The sequence below is a fragment of the Python bivittatus genome, unplaced genomic scaffold (assembly GCF_059951505.1).
Source record: "Python bivittatus isolate LINGU-HERP-01145 unplaced genomic scaffold, Pbiv_v1 ctg000700_np1212, whole genome shotgun sequence".
NCBI lineage: Eukaryota > Metazoa > Chordata > Lepidosauria > Squamata > Pythonidae > Python > Python bivittatus.
The window spans coordinates 23,402,818-23,425,029 of NW_028277098.1; the positions used below are offsets into that span (position 1 = coordinate 23,402,818).

The 22,212-nt window shown below is 37.1% G+C and overlaps 1 protein-coding gene across 5 annotated transcripts in view; it reads left to right on the top strand.

The window, feature by feature from the left end:
- Window positions 1-22,212, top strand: part of PTBP2 (polypyrimidine tract binding protein 2) — a 73,453-nt gene that overhangs the window by 41,182 nt on the left and 10,059 nt on the right. For all 5 annotated transcript variants that reach the window (XM_007421813.3, XM_088128406.1, XM_088128407.1 and 2 more), the window contains 2 exons: window positions 4,675-4,785; window positions 16,887-17,082. In XM_007421813.3, the coding sequence (XP_007421875.2) occupies window positions 4,675-4,785; window positions 16,887-17,082 (307 nt within the window). The remainder of the gene's footprint in view (window positions 1-4,674; window positions 4,786-16,886; window positions 17,083-22,212) is intronic.

Here is a 22,212-nt window from a genome sequence, read left to right on the forward strand (position 1 = left end):
ATAGAAGATGGAGAGTTGTCACTACATGAGACAGAAGCCCCTAATCTACCAGGCTTTTTCAGGAGGTGGACTTTCCACAATTAACCAGGGTAAGGAAAACACTAGAGATAAAGGAACCAAAACTATTTACTCACACTGTGCACTTTTGGATTTGCTAACTCTCTGACATTTTTAAGAAAGCCCTGAGGCAGAGTGAGAGGTTCCAGGGGCATGGGCGCACTTTCCTGATCTTCATGCTTAGGTTCTTCTCACAGGCAGCCCTAGATCTCCTCAAGATTTCTCCAATGGATGTTCATGTGGCAGCTTTCAGATGGTATGAGTAAAGATGAGACTCTACTCCAACAACGCAGAGGATAGCAGTATGTAGATCCTACATTGTAGAGCACACAGGAATACAGCCTTCCTTGTAACATCAGGAGTGAGAGCATATGAACAAACTAGCCAAATCTTCTGCCTTTAAGGTGGATACTAGCCTGGATAGTATTCCTTTCTCAGCCAGCGGCATGGCAGCAAACAGACATTAGGGGAAAGCTGTGGCAAAAAAAAATGGGAAGATCTACTCTAAATCAAAATCGGTCCTTATATTGATCTTTGTTATTAAAGATAACAAACTGTTCATAGAGGGCCTAGATGATGGGCTTACTAAGATTAAGTACAAAAAGTGTGTCCCAGCCAAGAAAAAATGCAAAGGCAGTTGATACCTCCCCTTCCCTGTACTTCCTACTGTACCCATAGCAGAGCCAGGGACCACAAGAGACATAGATAATCAGAAGAGTCCCAAATGAATCACATCAGCATCAGTAGCTCTAAAGTTCCACACCCTACACAGAAGCCAGAACATCATCTTCTTAACAGACAACACAACTATCAAAAATCTCCATCAGGAGAAAGGGAGACAGCAGATTAAGGCAGCTAATGGAGACAGACTAATGCCTACAATGAGTGAAAGATGTATGATGGTGGACTGAGTTGGATATGAAGTCATGGAGTCTCAATCCCATTGTGTTGTAACAAATCATCTTGTTCTTTGGAAGGTCATTGGAGGACTCTAGCAATTCCCACTAAATGCAAGGTGAAGCAGTCTCATACTATATGACTTGGGGCAGAGGCAACAATTGTCTTCAACGTATCTAGCCCAAATACCTACTGTGCACATTCCAATTGTTTCTGCTAATTCCCAGGCTTGTGAGATTAATGAGAGACTGGAAAGCAAAACTAATACTCATAGCCATGGTAGCCATAGTATTTGGAGTTAGTGAACCTGTCCACATTCCAACTCTGAGCGATGTCACCAGATGTCAGCCTTGCGAGGTAGTCCAGACATAAAGCACATCCATGTGAACTAATTCTATTTTATTGTATGGTTACGTTAACAGGTTCTTGCAAGTCTGAAAGTACATTTCTCCCCTGTCGCCTTTAAAGCCCAAGAAACTAGGAAGGATCCTTTCTGAGATGTTTGCCATGCCCACATTCCTTCTGTGAGCTAAGCTGCCCCTTATCTGACCATTCCCCTGGCTGTGGCTCTTTCCCCTGTCTCCCAGGGTCATTCCCATATACCATTACACCAGATGTCCTGAATCATGGATGATTCACTCTGGGGAGTATCATCATACCCTAGCTGTTTGTAACCTCATGCATACACATTGAGTATAGCCATCTTACCAGTCTCAGCCTAAGATAGCAAAACCATCTTAATATCCTTAATTCTACCACTTGCATGTATGAACTCATGTGATAAGCTTTTTGCAGATGGGCTAAAAGGAAGGAAACCTCACTGACATCAGCCTCTATTCCTTAAGTCCTAGCCTTCTTGCAGGTGGGCCTTAACAATAGCTTACAACCAAGAAGCCTCCACAGAAAGATGTTAGCCTGTCATAACCTGTCTCCTCAGTCCTGTCACTGGAGAGCAGTACATCTCTCTTGACCCATGCTCACATCAATAAATGTCTAGGGTTTCATTCTTAAGAAAGCTATTCACAAGTATCTATCATGGGTCACCCAGCTCTTCAAGTCCTAGAGTGAACTCTGATTAAGCCCAGTGCAAAGTAACCATAGAATATCTAACATGGAAAGTGGAAAGTTCTTCCTTCCTTCTGACCAGACCCAAGATTCAATTAAAGAAGGACTGGCACAAACTAAATATCCAATGAACAAACGTGATCTACTTAAGAAGTACAGAGGAGTTCAGAGTCTCTGACAGTGTCCTAGTAGCCTTTGACAGTCAGCCATGGTTGCAGAACCTCATCAGCCATGATCTCCAGGTGGATCAAGACATGGATAAAAGCAGTTGGACTCAGAATAAGCCTGTCCCACAGGGTATCATGGCACTACTCCATTAGAAACTCAACTGCCTGATGCATATTTGATACTAATGCCCCTCAAGAAACATGTAAGGCTTCCATACATGCAGTCTTCCTTAGAAAGACACTATAAGCATAAATATTGTGTCTTGGTCAAAGCTTCTTCCAACAGGAGATGCTGCAGAAAAAAATTGTTTGCAAAGACTAGAAGGCCTCAGGTCAAGTTCCCATGCTAAAGTACAGCTCTGGTATGTCCCACTATAGATTGCCCTAGGTTCACTGTAGGAAATTGGAACATTAGACTTAACATGTAGGTCCTTTTTCTATAGAGGAGATAGGGCATCCAGTCCACCCAGGCACTGGCTATCCACCTTCTCCCCCCAAAAAGTGTTGGGGGCTCCATTAATTTCAGGAGCCACTTGTACATAGTTTTATATGTACCTATCCTTTATTCCTTCTTTTCTCAAGTATGCTCACTTTGAATTCTCTTTCTGTCTTGTCATTCCAACACTTGGAATGGTGCTATTTCCTCCCACAGGAAACAGTGTGAAAATCTTCTAGCTTTGCCTCTGGAGTAAGTGAAAGGGAGAAAACCCATTGTAGAATGCTTCTTTGCTGCTGTACAAAAAGGACCCTCACAATTAGTCTGGTGCACTTAGAGTGATTGATAAGCTGCTATTCACTCAAGAAACTGTAACATGCAGGCAAAACAAACTGGCTTTTCCCTCTCACTCAGTTTGACATACCCAATACATAAATCTCACTTAAGGAATCAACACATTTGCTTTCTGAGTAAAGAATGCCTAATAATATATAAGCAAGATGACCCAGAGGCCCTCCCTTTTAGCTAGAGAGAATAAAAAATTAGCTCTTTTGTAATCCTACCCTCAAGAAGGAATGGAGAAAAGTGAAGCTTATCCAGACAAACTCAAAAGGAGTTTCCCCAGGTCTCACTCTTCAGGTCTCAAAAAAATCCTTGGTCTTGAGGCAGAAAGGAAGAGAGTTGCAAGAAAGGGAGATAGCTGGAAGATATAACTGGAAAAGAGAAATCAGAGAATGATTGGAGTAAGATAAAATGGAAACTAATAGACCTCCATGAAACTTGGTCTCCAGGGGATTAACAGAGAAAGGCATATATCGGAAAAGTGGAAGACAGTTTTTCAGGTTTATGGAGAGGTAAACTGTCTGGGTCACTGATAATAAGAACAAAGAAGGGAGCTGTAGACTGGGACCCAAAAGCCTCTAAAGAAGTAAGCACAAACCACAGTTCTGAAAAATGGAGGACAGTTCTTCAGGTCTGTGTGGAAGTTAAACTGGATGAATTCATGGTATAATGAGCTAAGCTGGCTTCTCTGGGGAACAAAGGCAAGGCGGGGACCTCTGGATCAGGACCCAGAAACCTCCAGGGGAAAAAAAGGGGGAAGGTTGAATTGTTTCTAAGCTTCTAATTAAATGTTAGAAATCTGTGAGAAACTTTATCCAGGTATCCAGGCATAGATATCAGTAAGAATGCACTATCAGGATTTTTGTGCTTTATTTCTGGGGATTGTGATTGCATGATGATTGCTGGAATTGGCTCTAGTAATATCTGTATCTGAAGTTTATTACACTTGTACAAAGCAAAAAAAGTTCTTGTATTTTTGTATTAAGCTCTTTGAACCTCAGGTCCTGTCTACCATGGATCAGTGTCCAATCTCCCCATCTCATATTCCTGGACAGATTGATGTTTAAGTCATTGATCCTAATTAGTGTTTAAGTCATAGACCCAGTCCCCTATTTTATATATTTACAGTTGTTTGGGGCATTTGACTCAAGCTAAAGGAGGTTTTACTTTTTCTTATTTTTAATAAAATTATTTTGAAGTTATATTTTGTGCTTGTGTTCCATCTCCTAAAAAAGGAGAGAGCCTCCCCAGCCCCGCTCACATGCTACAAGGGCCAGGAGAAGACTGTACTGAGATGATGATGATGATTCCCAGCTTACTGGGCAAGCAAGCTGTGACATGTCCTATTTCTCTCACAAGCCAGTATTAAGGGGGAAGAAGCGAATCAGGGCTTTCCCATCCTATCCAAGATAGATGGTGGCAGTGGAAGTACTACATATAATTTGTGCTATAACAGGAAGGAAGAGCCAAAGGGTAGGTGGCAGGCCCTGTAGAAATGAAGGGATGATGTCTCACCCCACTTTGTGCCCAGTATAGGGGCAGTCAGGGAACTCAGCCCAGCCCTTTCTTCTGCTACTACAGTACAGTTTTGCTTCTACTATCTGTTTTGAAACTCTACCAGATAAGTTGATGTAGGCCTTTTAATAAAGCATGGTATGTTGTATGTGTATATTTAGTTGAGTATTCATTTACCTTTTCCCACCCCAACAGATATTCTCTAAATTTGGTGCAGTCTTGAAAATAATTACTTTCACAAAAAATAACCAATTTCAAGCATTGTTACAATATGGCGATCCTGTAAATGCCCAGCAAGCAAAGCTTGTAAGTATGATTTCAAATAATTTTGTTTAGCTTTTATTAATAAGTGTAATGTATTTATTTCCATTGACAGTTCTTTTGCAAAAAAACATTTTGTTGGGCAGAATAAACACAATTTTAGATTATAAATAAATCAACCTGCTTTGCAAGTACAGACTTTATCTTGAACATTTGGTCACTCTTACTTATCTCAGTTCAAAACAAATAATGTACTATTTTCAAAGCAAGTTTTGTTTCTCATATCAAGATAAGCCATTATATTGTTGAAAAAGAAATGTTAGGAGCAATTTGTCTTAGTCCTTAGTTTAAATATATCTTTTGCAGTGTACTCTGCATGGATTCTACATGGACTATTGAATGTACTTTATGTGGGGCTACCCTTGAAAATCACTCAGAAGTTATAGCTGGTCCAGAATGTAGTGACAGTAATACCAATGAGTATATCCTGTTTTTCCCATGTAATACCACTGCTTTCCAAGCTGTTCTGGTTTCTGGATACAATTCAAGATGGAATTTGTCACTTATGAAACCCTTTCTGATTTAGGGCCTGGATTCATATTGGGTTGACACTTTTCAGTTGTTGCTGCCCATCCAGTAAGTTCTGACAAGGTTGGCTTGCTCCAGATATGTTCAGTAAAGACATGTCATCTCATAGGACTCAGAGACAGACCTTCTCTATGGCTGAGCCTCCTCTTTGAAAGAGGGTTCCCTCTAAAGTCTGTCAGTGCTGCACTTGCACAAACCCTTAGAGACTGGCTGCTTTTGCAGTCCCTGGAGCATGGTGACTTGTGATTCTGCTATATAGACATATAAAATATATGTGTCTTTTTATTATTTGTTAATAAAATTGTTTTTGTTATTTTCCCAACAGAGTACTTTATAATTTTTTTAATAAGTTATTACTGTTATTTTAATTTTTTACATTTTATAAGCCTCCTAGTGACTATGATTGAAGCAGCCTATTTATTTGATAAAATTAATATACTTCAGTTGCAACAACAGGTAGTCCTCGCTTACTAACCACTTGTTCAGTGACTGTTTGAAGTTACAGCGGTGCTGAAAAATAACTTTACAGTCCATTTATGTCCATTTACGACCTTCACAACATCCCTCAGTCACATGATTACCATTACAGTCAGTATACATTGTCCTGTGCCTGACCTGTGTTTTTTTTCTTTTTTGTTCCCCTTGAAGAGCAGAGATTGGACAGGAAAGGATTGCAAGAGAATAAGCTCTTTGCTCTTTTACACATTGAAAGCAATGCAATCATACTGACAGCCCAGGGCTGGGAGCTGCGGACATACTATTCAAACAGCTTACAGTACTCTCTGAAATCTCTTTCTCTCCAATCTCTCTGCGAGGGGTGGGGAGGAGAAAAAAAGCAAGTGATTTCTACTGGTCATTAAGTGAGGACTACCTGTATATGGGTGGGTGGGTGGGTGGGTTATTTATTTATTTATTTATTTAATTTGTATGTCGCCCATCTCCCCCAATGGGTGACTCTGGGCGGCTCACAATTAAAACCAAAAACCCACGAACAGTTAAAAAATACCACATAGATAATTAAAATTAATTAATCCACTAAAAAGACAAACTGTAAAACAAATCCTATACATAAATACTAAAAACATTCAAGATGGGGGGGCAAAATCAATTACCCCACAAGCCACTTCCACTGATGCGAGCCCCCATCTGGCCCCCAGTCCTTCTGGCATAGCCAGGATTTCATGCTTTTTCTGAAGGCCATGAGAGTGGGGGCACACCACACCTCGGGAGGTAGGTTATTCCACAGAGCGGGGGCCGCCACAGAAAAGGCCCTCTTCCTAGATCCCACCAGTCAAAATTCCTTGACTGGTGCGGTCTGCAACATGCCCCTTGCCAGACCAAGTTGGGTGGGCTGATATAACAAGGGCGAGATGGCTCCTCAGATAACCTGGTCCTGTGCCATGAAGGGCTTTAAAGGTGATAACTTGCTTGTACAAAGGGAGGAAAAAAGGAACAATCAAGATATGTGCACCAGCATGATCATTATGCACATTATATTTAATCAAATTTGATGGTTTACTGTGACATGCAGATTTGATCATTGAATAAAGCTCTTTATTTCAGATCTTCCTGAAAGCAACTAAATTTTTGTTCTTTTTTTCTTCTGTTTTGAAAAGAAAACACTAATAGAAATTATTAAAAATATTATTTTTGTTAAAGTACAGGTAGTCCTTGCTTAATTCTTCAGCAACCATTCAAAGTTATGATGGTGCTGAACAATGGTAGTTACAACCAGTCCTCAAAGTTATGGCCATTGCAGCACCCCTGTGTTCACATGATCAAAATTCATGCACTTGGCAACCTGCCTGCATTTACGAGCGCGGAGTATGCTTCAACTCCCCCCACCTACCTGCTTCCCCCCATCTATGCTCTTTTGACACCCAGCCGCCCCTGCTGCCCCCAGCTGACCCTTGTCTTCTTTGCGATGGCTGCCTGTCTCCTTCCCATGTCTGCCCTTTTGACCATCCTGCACTCTGTCACGGAGGCCTTGCGAAGGGTCAGCAGCTGGCTCGGCTGGGCGCGCCTCATCAGCAGTAGGAGAAAAGATGGTGAAGATCAGCTGGGGGCAGTGGGGATGATAGGCGGGTGGAGGGAGTTGAAGCGGAGGCAAGTGTGGTAGGGCAGGAGAAGCATGAGGTCCTCACCTAATGGCACAGTCCTTGCCTAATGACCACAACCAGGGCTACTGGAACTGCCATTGCTAAGCAGTGCGGGTCACGTGATATCTTGCCCAACTACCACTTCACTTAGCAATGGAAATTCTGGTCCCAGTCAGGGTTGTTAAGTGAGAACTATCTGTAGTGTTAAGAAATAATGAAATAACTCATTTCAGGCTACTTTTAAGTTGACTGGAGAAGAGACATTGCTTTGAATTTTGCACTTGAGGGCTTATATGCCACTTCTCCAAAGTCTAAATAATGGAAGCCTGAAAGTCTCTTAATTAAATACAGGTTTCAAGAAAGGATTTTATAATTCCAGGTTAAATAGACAGAATAGTAATATCTGAATGTAGTATCTGCACATGGCAGTGATTGTTGAACACTATTTACTCAATTTTAGATTACTTTATAACATTATGAATAACTCTGGACTATTGTACATAACATATTGCTGTAAGTCAGAATTAAATGAATGGACGGCTACTTGTATTAGATGATCTTTTAACTGATTAAAATTTCACAGGAAAATAATTACTGAATAATATACATGTAAGACCTAATTCTGCCAAGTTCAGATGCAACCAACCTAATACTAAACCAGTTTGTTACATAATAAGGGACAGATGGAAATTGTTTTTCCTCCCCAAAAAAGAGAAGCCTCAAGCTTGTGGCATCCTGGGGATGGGAGAAAAAAAAACAAAATAATTTGGATCTTGATTTCACTATAAATAAGGTTTGCATTTTACTGTAGCTGTCACTTTGATAATAGTTTCATTCGTTTTTTGCAATCAATTTTACAGATATTCATCTTTGAGTGCTTGTTTGTGCTTTTATCATTTCTAGTATTTGCTGGTAAAATCCTGAGAATATATTCTCTGTTACAAGCAGAATTAGCATCAATCAGTAGGCTACTATCTTTAGTACGATATTGCAACGATGTATAATTCTTGTAAACTTTCAGGAAATATTGCAGAGTATGGAGGGATACAAATTTAATAAATAAATACTACTTCCGCCAAACCTGAAGAATAAGGAGAAATGCCTATATTCAGAGAATTTTGGTTAGTCCATTGATTAAAATATTTTAAAACTTTTAACAGTGTGTACTTTTTAGTTGATGTAATGAAGAGAGCTACAGAAAGAAGATAAAAAAAAAACTTAGATATAATGTCAAAAGATTAAAAATAAGATGGCCTCTAGAGTATAAAATATCCAACCGTTGAAAAGGATCAGTTTAAAATTTTATAATGCAGGGGGAAAATTATCAAATGTGTTCACTGTTTCTTGCTTTAAAGGTTAGTAGAAAAAAATACTTTTCACATAGTCTCTTTATAATGAATCAGAATGAGGCCTTCAGAGGAGTTTAAGATTTAATAAGGAAGTTTAAAGAGCAATTTTGAAAACTTAAGCACTTAAAAGAGCATTTTCTGAAAAGTCTGATGAAAATAGCTTTGTGGTCGACTTCCTGCTATAAAGTACAGGTTATTTTTAGCATGTTATTCAGGTGGCAAAAGTGAATATTGGCACCAATTAATGATCTTTATTCTGCAATTGGCTCAACATTGACTACCTCCACCCATTATTATATTAGTTTGTGTGTGTGTTTATATCATAAATTACCCTTTAAAAAACATTGCAGAGAAGCATTTGTCATTAATTTGTATGAGCCACCAAAGCAAATAGATTAACATCATTTTTTAAAATTAGATCAGGGTTTTATAAAAGCATTTCAGATTAAACTTTGTGTGTCTGTAGAGAGCAAAAACTTGGAAATCAGGAATAGGTTTGGCCTTTTTCACTTCGTTTTTCCTCAAGCCATAGCTTTCTGTGATGCTTGAGTGAGGTGGATAATAGTTGTTTCTGACTTTCATATCTGCAGCAGTGAGGCTGGAAAAGCCTCTCTGTATGAGGAGGGATAAAGGAGAAAAATTCCTGTAAGAAGACTCATGGCGCCTATGGGTTTTAATCCCAAATTATTGGAAACACTTACTTAATTGCTTGTGAGTAAACATGCATGCAGTATTTTAGCCTTGGATATTAAGAATAAAAGGGAAGAGATGTGATGCGTTGTCTTCAAATGAGTGTTTTTATCATTATACTTGTATGCGTTAACTGGTATTCTGTTGTCTTCAAATAGACAGATTCTTTGAATGTGTCATTCTGTCTCTTTTATAATTTGTTGAAGAATAGGGTTTTAAGGTTTTTAGTGAATCTGTTGTGCCTGTGTGTGTATGAGAGCCACCTGTGACTTCCGTGAGACAGCAGGACCAATTTGGATGGTCCAAATCTGGTGCCTAATGGATCCTAATTGTTTCTAGGGGGTACTTAGGAAACCAGCTCTCTCTCATCTCTGGCAGATGGTTCAGTTAGACTTGGTAAACCGCTGGCAATGGGAGGCAAGCTGGGTACTAAATTAAGTCTCCCCCAATGGCTTCTTTCTAGGGGTCAATCCCCAGAAAATATATACTATATCGACATGTTAATGCACTATTAACACCAGCTCCAATCCTTTTGATATTACTGAAATTATAATGTGCTCAAGGGATCTCAAGGGAACCAGTTCAACCTATGACCCATAGCTTCTTCTGACTCCACGAATAGCTACGATGATAACATTTCCCCTTCCTTGCCCTTCTCAAGTGTTTAACTTTCTCTCATGTTCAAGACTATCTATATCACAATCAAGAAAATATATATATACACATACATGCAAACACACACACACACACATTTGTGTGCATTGCATAAGCATGTTTATGTGTGTATATACATATATACACACACATCTCAATAGAGAGCCAGTACATAGTTAGAAAGCAAACTCTCACCGTCAGGCCAAGACTGTAAGTCTGGAATAGTGCTGTCTTTCCATTGTAACAGTGTATTGAGCTACACACGCTCAATAAATATAGTTGAACATCATCTTTAAATCCCGATAGAAGGCTAGCCCATAGCAAAGGTGTAATTACTCCAACTGCCATTTTGTCCTTCCAGCATAACAAAGTTGACAGCCTTTTCTTTAACATTCTCTGAGGTGTCTGGAAAAAAGGTTTGTTGACTTGATCTTATTTTAAAATCATAAGAAACATAATATTTAAAACATTTAACCACTGATTTGCTAATATGGAATATTCCAGAGTTAATGCAAATAACCAATATCAACCTTATTCATACTCTATAAATTTCTGCTGAAAAAGATAATGTTAATTTGGACCAAATGCAAAATCAGAAGTTTTGGCTGAATATACTATGCAGCTCCAGACAATCCTTTTGCAGCTTAGGTGGTATAAAAATTAAATTGCCGACAAAGTGGTCTAGAACAGTGTTTCTCAAACGTTTTTCCCCTGTGGCCCACTCTGTCCAGGTCCCATTACCAAATACGGACATGAGACAGTAAGCAGTATACTTTCTGGCATCAACAAGACAGTACAGGTAGTCCTTGTTTAACGACCACTCATTCAGTGATTGTTCAAAGTTACAATGGCACTAAAGTGGTTCAACCGGTCCTCAAAGTTCCAACCATTCCAGCATCCCTGCAGTCACATGATTGCAATATGGGCGCTTGGCAACCAGCTTGCAATTATGACAGTTGCAGTGTTCCATGGTCACGCAATCACCATTTTCCACCTCACCTGCCGGCTTCCCATAAAGTCAATGGGGAAGCCGGCAGGTAAGGTTGCAAGTCATTCTGGTAAGTCACTCGCACCCTCCCCGCCTGGCAGCCACCCCTGGTCATGCTATGCTTGCGCTGCCGGCCATCCACCCATGGTCCCCTGCCCAGCAGCAGTCACTTACTTACCTGCTGGCCTGCTTGTGAACTGCCTCAATTAACAATCCATGATCCTTGTTTAACAACGGCCGTGAGGAGTGCCAAGATTGCTGTTGCTAAGCGATACAGTCAAATGATGCCATGCTTTACAACCGCATTGCTTAGTGACAGAAATTCTGGTCCCAATTACCATAATTAACCAAGGACTACTTGTATTTGCAGTATAATACACTTTGCTTTTCTGTAGCCCCCTTGGTAACTGCTGTGCCCTCCGTTACATGTTTTTCATCTGTGGCCCCCTCAAAATATCCTAAGGCCCCCAGGGGGCTATATGGCTCTTGATTGAGAACTGCTGGTCTAGAATATTAATGTCCCTGTTAGCCCATGAATGCAAAAAGTAGGGAGGAATGATTTACCTGTGATTTTCAAGCTGGAGCTATTTCAGAACGTAAAATTATTATTATTATTATCATTATTATTTAAATACTGTGATTTAAGGTATTGAAAGCAACTAAAAGATCAAGGAGCACAGGGATGGATGCACCACCTCCATCCTTGCTCCTCCAAAGGTCATGTACAAGCACGACCAAAGCTGTCTCAGAATTAAAGCCTGGCCTGAATCCTGACTGAAATGGGTCTAGATAATCCACTTCCTCCAGGGTTCTCATCAACTGCAGACTGACCTCCTTCTCAATAACCTTCCTCAGAAGGGGAAGATTGGAGACTGGACAATAGTTATCAGGAACCATTGGATCCAAGGATGGCTTCTTAAGGAGAGGCCACACCACTGTCTCTTTCAAGACAGGAGGCTCCTGGATCCAGTAAACTTATGGCCCAACTAACATCACAGAGAACTCTGTCCACTTCCTCAGGAGTCACCGGCTCAAACTCATCCCAGATCACACCACTGGACTATGTATGCTCCAGGTACCTCACCCTGATCTAATCAGTCAGAATTCAAGCTGGAGCAGATCTGAGCAATTTTATCTGCCAGATAGACTGAATAATCCTCACTGCAGCCTGGCCTTATGCATGAGAATAAAGTTTAAAATTATTTTTCCATCCCAGTAACTTCCAAAGAAGACTTGGCTCTTTTAATGGTGGGAGCCCAATTTGATTATGAGTAAAAAGAGAACAGGTCCCTGCCATGATACCTTTGACATTACATATTTCTGATTATGTCTGTAATGATTTTTGGGCTTGGTCGCTGGGTTCCTCAAGGAAAAAAAAATAGATGCCCACTGGTAAACTGAAAATCAGAAAAGTGAAGACTTCCATCATTATAAGATAACCATAAAGAAAATCTAGAGGTTTGTCTTCCTATTAAAAAATTCTTAATAATTTATCAAACTGCTTAAATTATTTAAAGGATATTAACATATACTATAATTAGTAGTTAATCTAAGATATATGCATTTTGAGATAATCATTTTTTAAAACTTATCTTTCCTCATATTCTCATCAGAATTCTAAATCATTTCTTCATTTTCTGTTAGGTTTATTAGGTTTTTCTCCCATTTTATCCTCACTCAGCATAAGTTGGGCTGGGAAAGAGTGGCTACCCCAGATTCACCCAGTGAGTGTCCATGGGGGAAGATAGAGTGGAATCTGGGTCTCCCTGCTCCTAGGCCATCATCTTCACCACCACACCATGTTTCTATTGATATTAGTGTGATTAAAACAATTTGACATAGATATAAGTTATAAGCACATAATTTTCTTTGGCATAATTAAGATTATTTAAGAAAATCAAAATGTCAGATAAATCTTTGATCTTTACAGATTTTCATAGATACATTAGAGCAGGTCTGTACAACATACAGCCCTCAGGCTTCATGCAGGCAGCATTTTTTAAAAAGTAATAAATGAACTACCGCTGCGCTGGAAAGTCATGCTGCCAAGCACCTCTGTGTCTCACCGTTGCTGCTAGCTCCAGTGTTGTTTCCATTCCACTAGCCACCAAAGAGCTGATCAGTGTGCCAAGTATTCCTTTGCAGCCTACGATGATTTTTAATTTATCAATGTGGCCCTTTCCCCTCTACAACTTGTGTAGGCCTGCATTAGGGTCTTTAAGCAGTATATGAAATTTGTTTCAATTGAATAGCCTGATAGTTTACCATATTGTACTATACCTGTACTTTTGGTAAAGAGAATTCAACAGACATTTTTATTTCTCTAACATTGTTCTTTTGATAGGGAGAGTAGCCACCTTGACTGGGGTAGAGTAATTCCTGCACTAAATTCTCAAAACATTCCTTCTGGAAGTTCTGGAGTAGTTTTTTTCTTTACTATTTTAACTATTGTGTTTTAGTACTTTTAACTTTTTTTACTGGATTTCTTAATTTTTGTTTTGTTTTTTTCTTTGTGATTTCCAACATTTTGAATAGTTCTGTAAAAAAATAGTTTGGTCAAATATAGTGGCAATTGACAATTTTATACGAGTGTAATAAGGTTGAATACCAGGTCTTCATAATTTGTTTTGGATCTAGAAATAAGTAATCCAGGAGAATTTTTTAAAATGTATTGTTGATTAGATGTTTTGATAAGCACATTGTATTTTTTAATTACTGTAGCCCTACTAAGGACTATCCAGATACTTTCTATGTGTGTTTTATATTTCTTTCTATTCCAATGGTGGATCAGATAATTATGGCTAAGATTTTAATCAAATTTTAGATCTTCTGTCAGATTGTTATATTACTCCAACTAAATATAATTCTTGTACATGTAAAATATTAGAAGCTTGTTTGTGGAGTTTAATTTGATGAATTATAATAACTTTTAATTCATCACAATAAAAATATAATTTTTGTTCAATTGCACACCAGACTTATTTTCGTATCTTGACCTTTAATTGATTTGTTAGATAATTGTAATATAGTTTCTGTTGCAAGATACAATCAAGTACTAATAACATTATCAATTACTCTAAGAAAAAAATGTGTGGTTTCTTCAAATAATATTTAAATACATCAATATTAAAAGAAGTATATTTTATAAAACAGATGAACAAAAATTCAAATAATTTTTTAGCTGTTGATTTTTGGGAGACTCAGGGTTGTCACGGGTGCTGCTCCAGAAATAGGCAGATGGGAGACTCAACTTGGGAGGTGGGGCCTTAGGGATCAGTTGAGATTGCTGCTGTTGTGCCAGCCTCCCTGCTGCATAGCAGCTTCCCTGCCTGTGCTGCTTGATGCTGTCCCTGGATTGCCACTGGCAATCTCCAGGCTTATGGCCATAGGGACTTCAGCATATCCTCCCTGGGGGTGGATTCAGAGGCAGCTTAAGAATTCATGGCCTTCACGGCAGCCATGGACCTGACCCAGTTTATTCAAGCTTGACTCATTGGGGGGGGGGGTGCAGGGGTGTCACACACTAGACCTGGTTTTTGCTTGGGGGTGGTGGTGATGTGATTTTTGCAGTACATGGACAGTTCTACATCTTTCTTAATGAAAACACTAAAACCCCAAATGCAGCTGCTCTGTGATCTTACCCATTTAGTTTTTAAATAATAAATGGTTAAATTGATTTTTGGTTCTGATATATTAAAATAAATTGATACTTTCTTGTAATATTTTGAATAGTGTATTCTTTATTTTATTTTATTATTGTCAGCTTATTTGGTTTCACCAGAATTTGTGTTCTTTTTTGATAGATTTCCCCCTTTTTCCTCTAAGTGAAGTTCCAGTCCTAAGTAATACCAACTTCTGTTGTTTCTCTGGCATTTTTATTTCTATATACTATCAGACCTTCTTTCATAACTTTAAATTATCTTAAAGCATCATGAACTGATTTTTCTTTTTCTCTTTTTCTCTATATTTTCGACTTCTAAGAAGCTGCTTAAATATTAAATTTTGTTGAATTTAATAATGCTGAAGTCATTCATTGTTCAACAAAAATACTCCTTTTGCACCAAATGCTAAGCATTTCAAAATAAATTCTTAGTTGCCTTGTTTTGCCTGTAGGCAGCTTCCCAGTCATTCCAAGACACCTTCATTTGTTATATCTAGAAATACTATGCATTAGTTGCAACCAGAATATTATCTATATAATAAATGGGAGGGTAGCTGAATTCACCTATTATTACTATATTTTCTCCTATTTCAGTTCCTTTTCAAGATCACAGTGTATTCTTGATACATTATTTTGGGGGTTAGTGATGTATATATGTTTTGGCCTTAAAAGGCAATATTTTCTACCCTTCAAAGGATGCAGCAATATGTGTTATTATGGCAGAAATTTTGTGATATCTTACAATAATATCTGATATTGTTTATATTATAGTTGTGAATTCACTGGTAAACCAGTGACTGTTGATAAGTATAAATATAAGATAGATTTTTCTCCTTCTTAGTTTGTATCTTTAGTTTGTATTTTTAATTTTTAAGTGTCTTTTTTTAAGATTAAAGATTGTTTTGTTAGAAAAAATAAATATATTAAACAAAATTTTTTAAAAAATTAAAAAATGTTTTGACCTTACATTTAGGCAGTCTTAAAGGACTGCTACAAACTGACATCCCATGTGTACAACTGCCATTTTATAAGTTATGGTTTCTTCTACATTCCTTATATGTTAAAGGAATGGGAATCTATTGCCAATTACTGTTTTTAAAAATAAGAATCAATACCTTGCATATATGTGTTTTATATTTTAAATTTTCTTAAACCATAGCACAGTGATAGCTGTAAGTTAATATGGAAGTTATCTTGTGAATAGGCTTCTTTTCTCATTTTGGGAGGAATATTAGGATATCCGTCTGTCTGTCTGTCTGTCTGTTACAATAAAAGGAGGACTTGTAATCATTACATGCCCAGCCAGTCTCCTCTGGTGTTTACAAATTTTGCAATTATAAGAAGGAAGTATCATGAGCAGTATCAGCTCTTATGATGTTATCTCCTTTTGACTAGGTTTGTGAAATTGCTCCCAAGTATTCAACTATTCTACCTTGGTTTCCTAGACTTCTAACAATAAGTCTGTAAAATTATATGTTATAGGTAGGTAGGTAGATAAATAGATCTATATAGGCAATTTGTTATTTATTTTCAGATAGTCATCTCTCTCCAGCCTTTTTTTAGCCATTTCCAAGTGGCTAGACTGCTAGAAATGATGAAACACATATTTCTTCCTTCATCAGAAATTAACTTTGCCTCTGCCTACTTATCATATAAACCAATTTGGCTCCTTATGAAATGCTTAATTCCAACTGCCAAACATTTTTATTGTTGTTATTGTTTAATAATAACATTGAAATTTATGTTCACATGTTTTGTTCTGATGTCTCTGGAAAATGAGAGTTCAGTCATTATTGAGAAAGACCTTTCTCCCAAACTGGGGGGAAAAAGTTGTCACAAAATACTTAAAGCGGGAGGAAGATTTCCTTGAGGGTAAAACCCTAGTAACGCCATGTAATGCAGATTGGAAAAAGAATGGCTGAAAGCAGTCTGCAGTTATATCAGTTGGAACTTCATATCACGAGAGCCTATGTCACTTGCCAGCGTGGCGACAAAGATAGCAAGATCCAGTTGATATAAATATTTTGAAATATTTTGTAATTAATTTCAGTGGATTCCTAATTTTCATTTATAAATTCTACTGTATCATCTTAATCCATATTTCTGTTTTTTTCCAGGCATTAGATGGTCAGAATATTTATAATGCCTGCTGTACCTTACGGATTGATTTTTCCAAATTGGTCAACTTGAATGTAAAGTATAATAATGATAAAAGTAGAGATTACACTCGTCCTGACCTTCCTTCTGGTGATGGTCAACCAGCTTTGGATCCAGCTATTGCTGCTGCATTTGCAAAGGAGACTTCACTTCTAGGTATGATTTTGTTTGTTTTGATCCTCTTTCTCAGTTGTTTGTACTGTATATAGTGCTTCATAAACTAGGTGTCATCTGTAGATTATGTATACACATGCACACATATATACACACACATACATATGAATGAGATTATTGAATCAATTGGATCCTAAGAATAACATTACTTGATTACTGTTCTCACCACTTTTTTGTCTTTTCTTTCTTAACTAATTACTTATTTATATCATTTCAAGTCTTTTTCAATCTGAGTACCTGCTACTGAAATTCAGGTAATAAGTCTCCCACTTTGGAAGGTACTTGTATTAATATTGCATTAATTTAATGCATCATCCAGAGTCTGTTGAAATAAATGCTAATACATGTCCTATTCTACATGGCCCTTTTTCCTCATATTTTTGAAGGAAGGGCATCTGACTCCACATGCTACAGAATAAGAACTTCAGGGTTAAGCTCAGTATGTTTGTGTAATATTTAGATTATCTGTTTTTATAATACATACCGTATTTTTCCGACTATAAGATGATACTTTTTTCTAAAATCCTTACCCTAAAAACGGAAGGGGGTCTTATTCAAGGAAGTCAGCCGAGAATCGCGCGGTTGCAAAACTGCCCATACTTTGTTTCTGCAGAGAGGCTTCCTCCTATTGCTAGCCTCCAATCACGAGTGAAATAGCTTGTCTCCCAAACAGACTTCCTCCAATCACGAGCCTGATGTAACTGATATCAGCTGATGCTGAACAAACCAATTAGAGGAAGGCTGTTTGCAGAGACAAGCTATCTGCAGTTTCACTCGTGCTTGAATGTAATCAGTTATGCAAAAGAGCCTGGAAATAGAGCTACAGAGAGGTGGTTTGGACCTCCTCCCACCGAGTGTATCAGGTAAATGTTAACTAATTACTTAATAAAAATGTGTTCTGCACTATCTTTAAAATATTGATTTTTTAATTTTGGGTTAGAAAAGTGGGGGTCGTCTTGTACATGGGGGCGTCTTATTGTCGGAAAAATACGGTAGTTGAATGTGCTTTCTCTCTAGTTTAAGTAAAAATTTATTGCAAACTTTTATACAGCATGACTCACATGCAAACATATAGTTGCATATTTGTATATAGTAATCAACATGGCTTAATTTAAAGAAGTTTAAACTCTGTAATTTGGAATGAAATGATGGAATGTATAACTTCCATCATTTCAGCTTATTATTCTGAATTATGTATTTCTTTTACAATTTTCTTATTGTAAAAATAGATACTTCCACCATGAAAATTGGCCAGTTTTAATATCTATGTATGATAAAAATAAACTATAGGATAAAATAAGCACTCACTTTTGAATTAAATTATCTAACCTCACTGAAAATCAAAATGAGAGTAATACGGAAGATGGCTTTTCTTAGACAAGAAAGCATTCTAGATTTCATTCGTCTATAATTCCTGATAGATTAGCGAAACAGGATGAAAATGAAATTTGGAGCATTAGATATTCTGTAGTGTTTTTTCATTTAAAAATACAGTAAAGTTTAGAAATACCTAGTTTGCATTTAGATTTATGGGAAAAAAAATCTTAGAATTGTAGAGTATAAACCAGCAGTGTCACATGATTGTGAAAAAGTCAAATATAATTTTAGACTGCACAAGGTGTCAGTCAAGATACAGTTTCTAAATCATAGGAAGAGTTCTGCTCCATTCTCCATTTGTCTATTCCACCACAAATATGGTACATTGTATATTAAGAAAGTATTCAGACAAACTGAAATGCATATAGAGAAGAACAACAAGCATGCACAGTTAGGGGATCAGAAGCTAAATTTTACAAGAAATGATTGAGGGAACTCAAAATGTTCAGCTTTAAGAAGAGAATACTAAGGTGGAATATAATAGCACTCATTAAGAATCTGAAAGGATGTCACACAGAAGACAACCACAGCCTGTTGTCTGTCATCCCAGAGTACAGTACATAGGAAAGCAGATTCTAATTGCATGTTAAGAAAAATCTCCTGAGAGTAAGAATAATTCGACATAGAATCAGTCATTTAGATAGATAATGGGCTCTCTTTTTGTGGTTGTGTTCAAGTGGTAGCATAGCCATATATTGGAAACTTATTTTATTAACTTTGATTCCTGCAGTAAGTGAAAGGTTGAATTCAATAGCATAAATTGACATTTTCAATTCAGAATTTCTGATCTATAATAAAATCATATTCTCACAGTGATATAATCCAGTGATGATACAGATGATACTCTATTGCTGATGTAATATATATGAATCTCGGATAGTATACATTCTGAATGAGGAACTAATATATCAATAAATAAAATTAGCAATTTTATGGTAACTTGTATTAAAAGATTTTACATTAGGGTTCAAAATGGCCTTACAGATTTGTAAGTATTTTAGAGCATGTACAGTAAGTGAAGACAAACTTCAAGTTCACGCTGGCTCTTATCAAATTTGCAAGCTATTATTTTAAGCTTTCCAGTTAAATATTGGATAACAAATCTTGAATAGATTGTTTTCAGTTGATGTGTTACAGGGCATGTTCATTGGGTCACAAAAATCAAAGCCTTAAGTGCTGGCTTTTCTTTTCTTTTCTTATTTTATTTTATTTCTGAGGAAAAAGTCCTTTGAAAGTGTTGTTCCTGGCCTTGAAGACATAACCACTTGAAAAAACAGCTTTCATTCTAGAATGTACATCATTTACTGATATGAACCCTGTCTTACATAATTGAACAGAGAAGTTTATCTTATCCAGACCCACAGCAGAAATCTTTCCCAGACCAGTAGTCTTAAGAGCCTTTTTGTTGGAAATGTGAAAGATTTATGTAGAAGACCTAAGCAACTTTAAGTATAAGCTTCTGGACCAGCTTACAATTAAAACTATTAAATAAAAAGAATAAAATAATAAAAATTAACAACACTAGATAGTTTAATCAATTATTAAACATGCTGAAATGACTGGTAAGATTTTCTCCTATAATTTTAACAGGCTTTACCAGGTAAGTTTCTGTGGAGATGGGATTCCAGATGTAAGATGATATGATGAGAATGCTTTCTGTCTCATCACCATGCCATTGTAGAAGGTCTATGAAGAAGGCTGTAACATTTGTACAGAACTGTATGACATTTGGAAAATCCTCCTGATAGTTAAGCTATTATGGATAATAGCACTTCAAAATGAATTAGCAACCAGATCTCTATAGCCAGTTCTAGTCTACTCTTGTTGACTAGAACTGCTTTTAGTATTATCATTTCCAAGAAAATTTTAAAGCTATGTGTTCCTGCAAGAGACGAGAGCTATTACTTGTTTCCCTCTTCCTTTTGCTTCTCTGTCAGTTTTGTATGTGGTTGGGATAGGAGAATCTCATTGCTTACAATCATACAAATCCTGTCAGTATCTTCACTGGAGCAATAAATTGTATTGTCAAAAGGCAATTAAATACACTTTTTGCTTTGTGCTGATAAATATTGCTTCAAGGGAAAACACAGTAAACTGTGAGTATGGCTATAGGTTATTCTGCATGAAATCTAATTATATTTATTGCATTTGTTTGTCAGAACCTGTTTAATATAGAAGCAAGAATGGTCTTTTGATGAGTATGTCAGTATACATGAGCCCAGTACATTGATCTTTCAGACCATCTGAGGTTTAGCATTAATAATACTGGAGTAGTTTTTTTAAAAAAACAAAAACCAAAAAAAAAAATGGTTAGGGGCTCTGTTGTCCATATCTGCTGTCTTCTAATATAAAGTAAGTTTTGGGCCTATACAAGGGCATCACTGTCCTTGCAGAGCTTTATTTTTTGAAATTTGTAATGCATGTGAGGTATATGTAGCCCATGCTATTTCTGAGTCTTTCTGATTGTCAAAGATTAGAACTGTAAATTTTAACCCATGGTCTTTGTTCAAACATATTTATATGGTCTGTTCTGTCATTCATTGTAAATTGGACACCAATTTCAATATGCCTTTATGTTTTTGTAGAAAAAACAATCTTATCAACAAATAGAAACGCTTGCTTTCTGTTCTTTTGTCAGGAAGAGTTCTTGATTCCTTTACTGGCATACATTTTGAACTTCATGGAAGAAAATTGCATGGGGAAAAACTGCCTGTGAAACTGTACTAGTTCCGTGCTTGTAACCTAAGAACAATAACATTTTGATAGTGCCATAATTTAGTCTTGAGGGAAAAAAGTGTTTAAAAGTTTGCACATTCAAAACTAAAAGTAAATCTAAATCTTTGCAAGGTGCATTTGGATACTTTTATCACTAGAAATCCCTTTTGTATTTTACATGAATACGCTGCTTCTTGTCAAACTGCTGTGAGAGTCCTTATAGTGCAGGTAATGTTTAGTTGAAAGAAAGAATTACTGTTGAATTCGCCTTAGTAAGTGTATTGGAAAATATGCATGTAGAACAAGAATATCTTTTCTATTAAGACTGTAGAATTATAGGATAAATAAGCATTTGATCTATAAGTATAGCCAAATAAATTATCACATTTTTCTGATGGGCTGAGATTCTTTTGTGTAATTAGGCAGAAGAAATTCTAAGATATTCCACATGGGTTAGTAATAAAAAAAAAAAAGAGAGATAATAAAAGTCATTTAACAATTGCCACTTATTTCCACAGGAGGATAGAACTGTACCATTAGAGGTTGAATTACAAAGGTAGCTAAAGATTACAGTCTTGAATGAGTAACAAAAAACTAATTAATTATCACTTAACCAGCCACTTTAATAATGCCCCCTGTCCCTCTGCATTCAACACAGACTGTATCCAATTGTTGCCACAATTTTTCATGACCCTTTATGACCCGTTGGGTTTTTAATTTTTAATCTATTTTCTTCAGTGACTTTTATTATCTAAGTCTCTATTCATATCTGCCCTGAGATCATATTTAGAGATAGAAGGGCATCCTGATAAAGCTTAATCCTCCCATCTAATTTTGGACATGGGATTGTTTTATGTTAACCTAGTAAGTTGCTATGTGAACTTGGGGGGCTGGGAAAAGTTCTGTTTCAGGGCCAGAACTTTAGGTGAGGTAGGTTTAGGTGAAGGTAAATAATAAAAACCGTCTCAAAAAACAGTGATAACAAGGAGGGGCAACATGTTCTCACTTCATACAGACTGC